At 47.0% G+C, this 10,808-nt stretch overlaps 1 protein-coding gene across 1 annotated transcript in view; it reads left to right on the top strand.

Annotated features, from left to right (window-relative positions):
* The first annotated feature begins 9,911 nt into the window (after nt 1–9,911).
* The window catches only part of LOC140429527 (guanine nucleotide-binding protein G(q) subunit alpha-like), a 374,644-nt gene continuing 373,747 nt past the window's right edge, over nt 9,912–10,808 (top strand). Inside the window, exon 1 of the mRNA XM_072516637.1 lies at nt 9,912–10,641. Within this exon, the coding sequence (XP_072372738.1) occupies nt 10,506–10,641 (136 nt within the window). The 5' untranslated portion in view covers nt 9,912–10,505. The remainder of the gene's footprint in view (nt 10,642–10,808) is intronic.

Raw genomic sequence — 10,808 nt, 5'->3', positions numbered from 1 at the left:
TTGGTTGTTTATAATGTTTTATGGGTGTTCTTCTGTTTCTGTTTGTTTATATGAAAATGCTTCGAATAAAATATTTTAAAAAAATACTTGTATTTTCTGCCCCTATATGTAAAACTGAAAATGCAATTGCTCTTTTTTATGACTTTATCTATATGCAAGCAGAACAGGAAGTAGCATTCTGTACAGGCATTTACCATAGAGTAATTTGGCCTGTTGTCACAAGTGAAAAATACATTTAAATTCCTCTATATTCCAAACAGAATAGACTTGGCCATTGATCACAGAATCCCTGCAGTGCTGAAGGAGGCCATTTGGCCCATTGGGTCTGCACTGACCCTTCGAATGAGCACTCTACCCATGTCCAGCCAGCCCTATTCCATAACTCCATAACCTAACCTACAAATCCCTGGACACTAAGCAGCAATTTTGCATGGCCAACCCACTGCACATCTTTGGACTGTGGGAGGAAACCAGAGCACCGGAGGAAACCCACGAGAACATGGAGAGAATAATAATAATCTTTATTGTCACAAGTAGGTTTACATTAACGCTGTAATTAAGTTACTGCGAAAAGCCCCTAGTCGCCATATTCCGGCGCCTGTTCTGGTACATGGAAGGAGAATTCAGAATGTCCAAATTACCTAACATCACGTCTTTTTGGAACTTGTGGGAGGAAACCAGAGCAAACCCACGCAGACATAGGGAGAACGTGCAGATTCCGCACAGACTGTGACCCAAGCCGGGAAAAGAACCTGGGACCCTGGCGCGCGAAGCAATGGGGCTAACCACTGTGCTACCATGCCACCCATATACAAACTTCACACAGTGACCCAAGACTGAAATTGAGCCCGGTCCCTCGCGCTGTGAGGCAGCAATGCTAACCACTTTGCCAGCGTGCCACCCTATTAAACCTACCAAAGGAATAACATAATCATGTACACGGATTCCCATCTGCCATGTCTATCTGTCCTGTATATCAAAACTAAATTGTTTTTGTATTTTAGAAATGAACAAATATTGTTCTTCTTTGTCTTCCGCTTCTCACTGACCTTGCTGTCATCAATCTATTTATTAATAGTCTGTTCTGCCTGTGTGTATGTTCATACTTTACTGGGTCCCTGTAATTAGTTCCTATTCTTGCCATCAAACTGTCTCTTAAAATAAAAAAGGTAACGAATGAAAACCAGAACAAAATAATTGCTACTTTGAATTATTATTAAAAGTGAGAGACTTAAGATTATTTTTTCAAAATATATTTTAAAATCCTGATACACATTCCCAGAAGTGGAGATGGGGAAGTGAGGACTGAAGGGAAAAAGCACATGTGGGAGCTGCAGGGTACCTCCTTGACCACCCTATTTCATAGAATTCCTACAGTGCAGAAGAAGGCCATTTGTCCCATTGGGTCTGCACCCACCCTCCGAAAGAGCACCATGCCTAGGCCTTGCCTATTCCTGTAACTCCACCGAACCTTTGGACACTTAGGGGAAATTTAGCGTGGCCAATCCACCTAACCTGCACATCTTTGGACTGTGGGAGGAAATCGGAGCACCCAGAGGAAACCCAAACAGAGACGGGGAGAATGTATAAACTCCACATAGTCACCTGAGGTCGGGATAGAACCCGGGTCCCTGCCGCTGTGAAGCAGCAGTGCTAACCACTGTGCCACCATGCGCCCAATATCCTAAATTGATTAACTCAATATCCCAAAATCAGATTTATTTAGTATTCATAGGTCACAGTCAAATGCAGGCTCACCTGGTCATAGTGTATCTGAAAGAAAGAAAGATTTGCATTTATTTAGCACCTTTCACAGCTTGAGTACATTCCAAAGTGTTTTCAGCCAATGAAGTACTTTTTGGAGTGCAGTCACTGATATAGTCACTGATGTAGTGTAAGAAATGTGGTAGCTAATTTGTGCACAGGGTGCTCCCAAAAGGACCTGATGTGGAGCCAGCTTTCAAATATACAGTGACAACACCCTTTTGTCATCTCTCTTAACCCCACTACTGGCCCATGTTGTCAGACTATTTGGTCTTGAACAAACTACAATTTCTTAAGTTAAACATTGCAAATGCTAAGCCATTGTCTTTCTCCCCCGCCACAAACTCTGAACCCTTGCCATCAATTTTAATACTGTTCCTGGCCATTATCTCAAACTGAGTCAAACCATTTGAACCTCTGAAAACTTTATGACTTCTAACTGAGCTTTTAAATCCATATCCACTCCTTCGAAAATATTCTACCTCCATAACCACCCACCTCTCCCCCACCACAGCCCAACTGTTATAAAATTCTCATCCATGCATTTGCCATCTCTAGACATGCTTATTTCAATGCTCTTCTTGTTGATCTTCCGTTGACCATCCTCAATAAACTTCAGCTGACCCAAAACACTACTGCACATATCCTATCACACAACAAGTTTTGCTCATCTAGCACTTTTTGGTGATGCACATTAGTCTCCCACTTCATTCAAATCTAATTCAAATCCTTGTGATCATATTGCTCCAAATTGTCTTTTGCTTCCTCATCTTTGTAACCTTGTAGCCGTATAACTTTCTTCCCCAAAACCCTGTCCCTCCACCTCTGGCTTCTTTTGGATCCTCCTCTCCTTTCATCCCATCATTGGCAGCTGTGCCTTCAGCCATCTCGGGCCAATGCTCTCAAATTCCCCTATAAACACTGCTGCATGCCCCCTTCTCTTTCCTCCTTGAAGACATTCCTTAAAATTCACCAATTGACCAAGCCTTTTAAGCACTCTTAATATCTCCTTCCTTGGCTTTGTATCCATCTTATTCTGGTTTTACCTCTAGATGCACTTTGGGATTATTTTAATGCCAAACGTGCAATATAAATGCAAGTAGTTGAATACTACATGCAACATAGTCAGACCAGGCACCCGGCATATACTGTCCCATATTCTACCCTGCTAAGCATCTCAGGGTGTTTGGAGAGTGGAGTTGAAGGGAATGCAGTGTGTAATATATATATTTTAAAAATAAATTTAGAGTGTCCAATTCATTTTTCCAATTAAGGGGTAATTTAGCGTAGCCAATCCACCTACCCTGCATATCTTTGGGTTATGGGGACGAAACCCATGCAAAGACGGGGAGAATGTGCAAACTCCACACGGACAGTGACCCAGAGCTGGGATCGAATCTGGGACCTCAGCACCTTGAGACAGCAGTGCTAACCACTGTGCCACCGTGCTGCCAGTGTGTAATATATAATGGCTAGACAAGAGCCAATGGTAATAGGACAGGACATGGACACTATTAAAAGGCATGCTCAGACACCTACTCAACTGATCTGAGTTTCATGGCACCTATTTTTTAAATAATGAAAAACTATTGCAAGCAGAGGTGGCAAGATGGCCCAGTGATTAGCACTGCTGCCTCACACCGCCGAGGACCCAGGTTCGATCCTGGCCCCGGGTCACTGTCTGTGTGGAGTTTGCACATTCTCCTCATGTCTGCATGGGTCTCACCTCCACAATCCAAAGATGTAGAGGGAAGTTGGATTGGCCACGCTAAATTTCCCCTTCAGTGGAAAAAAAAGAATTGGGTACTTTAACTTTATTTAAAAAAAATTATTGCAAGCAGATGATGGCTAATGTGGAGGAGTCCATTACAAACATTTGTAATGTCTTCATGCCTAGAATTGAAACAATTCAGTCCACCTTAGAGCGTATGGCAAAACCTATCCCTGCCCCCATCCCCATCATGCCTAGTTATTCAGAATGCCAGAAACTTTAGTGTTCTAGTATTAAAATGTATTTTCCTGTTTGCATATCAAAAGGAAACAACTGCTGATAAAGGGGTTAATAATTTCACTATTGGTATAGGTCCACTATCAGACATCACTGAACATTATAACGCCCAATGGTAGAGGGCATATATGAAATGGGCAGATCACGGTGATGCTATTTTTCTGGACAATAACATATCCAGATTGTGGTAAACCACTGTGTTGTATTGTACTGTACTGTTGTATTGTTACATGCCTGGGCTTGTCCCTGCTGGCTCTGCCTCCTCGAGGAAGTCCTCCCCAAGAGCTCATGTATAAAGGTGGCCAACCTCCAGCCCTGCCCTCATTCTGGGACCGGTTGCCAGCAGGTGTCTTTAATCAGCTTAAAATTTTCCGATGGATCCATCGCTAAAACCTGATCGCCTGGAGCTGGACCCCCAAGCAGAAGACGCCACTATTACGTTTGAACACCGGCTACGCTGCTTCGAATCGTACGTCGAGTCCTCTGCGATCGCCTTCGCCGAGACCCATAAGCTGTGAATCCTCAACTCCCGGATGAGCTTCTGCGCGCATTGTGGGTACTCGGCCAGAACTGCAGTTGTAAGGCAGTATCGGCTGCCGAGCCCACAGAGTTGCTGATCCGGGACGCCTATGTCGCAGGCATAAACTCGAATTACATCCGCCAGCGCCTATTAGAAGGGGGTACACTCGACCTCCAAGAAACAGTACGGATTTCGGACTCATTAGAAGTGGCCTTCCACAACTTGGATGCCTACACCTCCGACCACGCAGCACCCTCGTGGACATCATGGGCACCGCCATCACCCAACCCGAGGGCGCCGCAAGCCTGTGCCGCGTAGCAACCTGCCAATCCCGGAGGCCCAAAATGCTACTACTGTGGCCAGGGTAAGCACCCCAGGCAATGCTGCCCAGCGAGGAGCGCGATCTGCAACGATTGCAGTAAGAAGGGACACTTCTCTAAAGTCTGCCAGGCCCGACCTGTTTGTAAGCCCAGCAGCGCAGCGTGTAACCTGTGCGGGCCGCCTTCTTCAACATCACCCGCCACGTGTGACCTGTGGGGGCCACCATCTTCGACGCCACGTGCGACCCGTGGGGACGCCATCTTCAACGCCACCCACCACGTGCGACCCGTGGGGGCCGCCATATTCGACGCCACCCGCTACGTGCGACCTGCGGGGGCTGCCACCTTTGATTCGCCCCTCCGCCTCCCGGAACCCCTGCTCATCCGATCGGCCCGCCCACCTTCCGAAGATCGCCTCCATCACCCTCGACCAGTCTCCACCTCATCACCTCGCCAAATCCATGACGGTAGTCCGGGTCAATGGTCACAAGACAACCTGTCTGTTCGACTCCGGGAGCACAGAGTTTTATTCACCCAGATACGGTACGGCGCTGCTCCCTCCCAGTCTTACCTGTGACCCAGAAAATCTCCCTGGCTTCAAAATCTAATTCTGTGGAAGTCCGTGGGTGCTGTGTTGCAACCCTTACAGTACGGGGCGTTGAGTTCAAAGGGTTCAAACTCTATGTCCTCCCACAACTCTGCGCTGCCGTGCTACTAGGTCTTGACTTCCAGTGCCACCTCAAGTCTTACACTGGAGTTCGACGGCCCCCTGCCCCCCCCTCACCGTATGTAGCCTCTCGACCCTTAAAGTCGCCACACCCCCGCTCTTCGCCAACCTCACCCCGGACTGTAAGCCCATTGCCAGTAGGAGCAGACGATACAGTGCTCGGGACAAGGCCTTTATCAGGTCGGAGGTCCAGCGACTCCTGAGGGAAGGGATCATTGAGGCCAGTACTAGCCCCTGGAGAGCCCAAGTGGTGGTCGTCAGAACTGGGGAGAAGCACCGGATGGTTATCGACTACAGCCAGACCATCAATCGGTACACGCAGCTCGATGCGTACCCCCTTCCCCGCACATCTGACATGGTCAATCAGATTGCGCAGTACCGGGTCTTCTCCACCATCGACTTGAAGTCCGCGTACCACCAGCTCCCTATCCGCCCGGAGGACCGCCAATACACTGCCTTCGAGGCAGATGGCCGCCTCTACCACTTCCTCAGGGTCCCCTTCGGCTTCACCAATGGGGTCTCGGTCTTCCAATGGGAGATGGACTGAATGGTTGACCAATACAGGCTGCGGGCCATGTTCCCATATCTGGATACTGTCACCATCTGCGGACATGACCAGCAGGACCATGGCGCCAACCTCCAAAAATTCCTCCACATCGCCAAACTCCTTAACCTCACATACAAAAAGGAGAAATAAGTTTTCCGCACAACCCGCCTAGCCATCCTTGGCTACCTTGTGGAAAACGGAGTGCTAGGGCCCGACCTCATGTGCCCCCTCCTAGAACTTCCCCTCCCCCACTGCCTCAAGGCCCTGAAGAGATGCCTGGGGTTCTTCTCCTACTATGCCCAGTGGGTCCCCAATTATGCGGACAAGGCCCGTCCACTCATTAAATCCACCCTTTTCCCACTGACGGTTGAGGCCCGCCTGGCCTTCAACCGCATCAAAGCAGATATTGCTTAAGCCACGATGCACGCAGTAGACAAGTCCATCCCGTTCCAGGTGGAGAGCGATGCGTCCGACTTTGCCCTGGCCGCTACCCTCAACCAGGCGGGCAGGCTCGTGGATTTCTTCTCCCGTACCCTCCAGGGTCTGCTGGCAGCCAGTCCCAGAATGAGGGCAGGGCTGGAGGTTGGCCACCTTTATACATGAGCCCAAGGGGAGGAGCCACAGGTGGAGCCAGCAGGGACAAGCCCAGGCATGTAACAACACAACAGTACAAAACAATACAATACAGTGGTTTACCACACAGATCATTCCTTCCCACTGCGCCCACCTCCCACAACCTTACCCCACTTCCCATTTTAAATGTTGGATACATGTGGGGAAAACAGTTAGCCAGGATATGAGGAGCATTCCCTTGTTGATAAACTACATGGTTTTTTTTTATATCCACCTGACAGACAAGGTGGATATAAAAAAATGGTGGATATACATTGTGGATATCACAATTGCTTCACAGCTCCAGGGTCCAAGGTTCGATTCCGGCTTGGGTCACTGTCTGTGCGGAGTCTGCACATCCTCCCCGTGTGTGTGTGGGTTTCCTCCGGGTGCTCCGGTTTCCTCCCACAGTCCAAAGATGTGCGGGTTAGGTGGATTGGTCATGATAAATTGCCCTTATTGTCCAAAATTGCCCTTAGTGTTGGGTGGAGTTACTGGGTTATGGGGATAGGGTGAATGTGTTGATCTTGGGTAGGGTGCTCTTTCCAAGAGCCGGTGCAGACTTGATGGGCCGAATGGCCTCCTTCTGCACTGTAAATTCTATGGTAAAAAGGAAGGAGCAGCGCTCCGAAAGCTAGTGACATCGAAACAAACCTGTTGGACTTTAACCTGGTGTTGTAAGACTTCGTACTGTGCTCAACCCAGTCCAACGCCGGCATCTCCACATCATCAATTCTAGTGGGCAGCACGGTAGCATTGTGGATAGCATAAATGCTTCACAGCTCCAGGGTCCCAGGTTCGATTCCGGCTTGGGTTACTGTCTGTGCGGAGTCTGCACATCCTCCCCGTGTGTGCGTGGGTTTCCTCCGGGTGCTCCGGTTTCCTCCCACAGTCCAAAGATGTGCGGGTTAGGTGGATTGGCCATGCTAAATTGCCCATAGTGTCCAGAATTGCCCTTAGTGTAGGGTGGGATTACTGGGTTATGGGGATAGGGTGGAGGTGTGGACCTTGGGTGGGGTGCTCTTTCCAGGAGCCGGTGCAGACTCGATGGGCCGAATGGCCTTCTTCTGCACTGTAAATTCTATATCTATATCTATATCTAAGTGGGGTCTGGGTTTAACATCTACCAAGCAAGCATACCACTGAAAATTCAGCACTCCCTCAGCCTGGATTATGTGCTCAAAGTCTTGAACCCACAGCCTTTTGATTCAGAGATGAAAATGATACCACTGAGAGAAGCTGATGCTAGATTCAGCACAAGGGTTCTTACTTCCAATTGGTTGAACTCTAATTATGCTCATTATATGGAGTACAATAAATGACCTATAAAATCATATTTATAATTTTAAGCTATATTCACACCAGCATCTTTGAAATCCTCTCACCCACAATGCTACCTAATTCATTGGGTTTAGCTGAGTATATGTTGTTTCTCTAAATAATGCACTTATTTAACATAGAGCTCAATAGTTTATCACAAGAGCCCTTAGCTGTAGTCAATATTGTTGAATTGTATCACCTTATAAAATTATATAGCTGCATATATGGGTATTTTACACATAGTTACAATAGCTGTGCATGTTTAACAGTGTCGCTGGTGAATTGAGGATAGATTATCATTAGTATCAGAGAAATGTGCTTGCAATTAACATTATGCAATTATACAATGAATTATTTAAACAGTGGAATGAAGTATCATTTTTTTCAACTCAAGTAAACCACGATCAAAAAACCCATAATAGGTATAAAGCATTTGTTAATAAACTCTTCATATTAAATTTACATGAAATGTAACACGTTAAATGATAATATGACCTTGAAAGATCATTCAAATGTAAAGACAAAACTTGCTGTTTAACAGACAAATTGGGTACATTCTTTACAATACCTAAATATAACAGAGCAATAAGTCGGCTGTGCCATTTGTGTAGAACACACATACCTCTATTGAGCACTAAAAAAGTGTTTAAGTCACAGCAAGGCACGGTGGCACAGTTGTTTTCACTGCTGGCTCATAGGGCCAGGGAACCAGGTTTGATTCTGATCTTGGGTGACTGTGTGGAGTTAGCATGTATCTGTGTGGGTTTCCTCCAGCTGCTCTGTCTTTCCCCCCACAGTCCAGAAATGCACAGATTAGGTGGATTGGTCATGCTAAAATTGACCCTTAGTGTCCAAAAAGGTTAGGTGGGGTTACGGCTGTGCAGGGAGTGGGCCTGGATGGAGTGCTCTTTCAGAGGGTCGGTGCAGACTCGATGGGCCGATTGGCCTCGTTCTGCACTGGCGGGATTCGATGATTCTGTGAACTACTATCCCACGCGTTAAAACTGACGTAAAACAGGGATGTCAAATTGTTTACATTAAAACAAGATAGTTATGTAATTGGTAACTGACATCTTGCATGACTAATATGAGGTCCACCGCGCCCCCACCCCACATTCTCTTTGCTCGTTGTCCCTGCAAGAAGCCATGGCAGGAAGGATGGTCCACCGCTGCATCAATACCACAGCTTTAAAAAATAAACTGCACCCTTATTAGCTGTAAAGAACCGAGTTATGTTAACGGAATCACTTCAAACATGGAAGAGATTACCGTTATTATCCTTCAAACGCTGCAGCCTCTTCCCCAAAAATAAAGATGGTGAAAGAAACGTAGCAACAGTGTCCACTACTTTTATATTAAAACAAAAACTGATTTTGTTATCGAATCCGGTTGATGTGGCATTAATGAGTTAATGCCAACATGGGATTTTCCAAAATACAAACCACGGATTAATTCAATGGTATCTTGTCTTTTGTGAGTGAAGTTTTTTTTGTATTTGGGACTATGAGGAGTGGCCTCTGATTACTCCGCGGATGTTATGGTCATGGGAATGTATGGAGAAGGGCCGTTTGAAATGGTCCATGTCCGAAATGAACATCTCCACATAGTTCGCACTGTTTTTGACCGTGGTCCAGCTGGTATAATATCTACATATATAATGTCCTGTTGATATATATATCTCGGGGGAGGGAAAATCGTGGCCGGATTTCCTTTTTCTATTACGGGTTTCCATCCATCTCCGTGCAGCTATAATTAATTTTAAAGTCCCTTTCTACTCATAAAATCCGCCCAAAATCTCTCTCCAAATGCATAAAATTACGTTGTGAATCGAGAGCCATCGTCGTTTATAATGAAAAAAATCAGGGAGGATGGAGGAAAAAAAATGCATGCGTGATTTAAATATGAAAATGGGAATTTATATGAAAACGCCCAATTGTAGATAAAATATTGTAGACGCTGATTTAAAAAAAAAAAGAGGTCGGGTTATACAGCATTCTTATCTGGCCTGTATTTTACTGTGTGTGTGTGTGTGTGTTTTCAAATGTGCTCCCAAGGTGTGTGCAGTGATTGTGGTTTTCGCAGCTGCATTCCCAGTCTCTCCATTCAGAGGGCGGGCGGCAGCGAGGGAGGGAGCGAGGAGCCGCCATATTCGCTCCAGTTTACCACGCCCGTGGATAGCGGAAAGCAGCAGCAACAAGACGTCTCTCTCTCTCTGCGCTCCCAGCCGCTTTACTTCGGAAACTCGCAGACAACGTGACGGGGGAAAAATCGCCAGCGCGACTGGATCCAACAGCCTGGCGATTTTATATCTACATATATATGTATATTATTTATGCGTGAAAAACACAGAGCGAAAAGGGTTGTCGCAGGATATAGTTGCATCCCTTCACAGCGCGAGGAGAACATCAACGAGAGGCATCATCAGAGACCCTCCCTTCCCAAGCTTTTGGGTTGCAAAATAATCAGCGTCAGCCCTTCTCTCAGCACTGTTAGGTTTTTTTTTGCAATTGTTCAAAAATTGTCGTTCCCTTCCCCTCCCTCCCTCCCTCCCTCCCTCCCCCGCCGCCCTAAAACTCCCAGTGAATTCTCCATGTTTAGGAAGGCTGTGGAATACTGAGCGAAGACACCCCCCACCTCCTTCCACACCACAATATACACAGACACAAACACACACACCAGCCGGCTACATGACTCTCGACTCCATCATGGCGTGCTGCCTGAGCGAAGAGGCGAAAGAAGCCAAAAGGATCAACGCGGAGATCGAGAGGCAGCTCCGGAGAGACAAGCGGGATGCGCGACGAGAGCTGAAACTACTGCTGCTCGGTGAGTCTTCGAGGAAGAGGACATTGGGGGTCGGGGGGGGGGGGGGGAGGTAAAATAACTTCACATTTAAAAAAGATAGGAATAGTTTGCATTTTTAACTCCCCCCCCCCCCCCCCCCCCCGGGGCTCCACCACGGGAATGTAAGACTGTCTTGTGTCCCACTTAGA

This window comes from Scyliorhinus torazame, chromosome 9, assembly GCF_047496885.1.
Source record: "Scyliorhinus torazame isolate Kashiwa2021f chromosome 9, sScyTor2.1, whole genome shotgun sequence".
In the NCBI taxonomy this organism is placed as follows: domain Eukaryota; kingdom Metazoa; phylum Chordata; class Chondrichthyes; order Carcharhiniformes; family Scyliorhinidae; genus Scyliorhinus; species Scyliorhinus torazame.
Note: the sequence above shows the minus strand (reverse complement) of the source record. Positions and strands in the feature narration are given on the sequence as shown.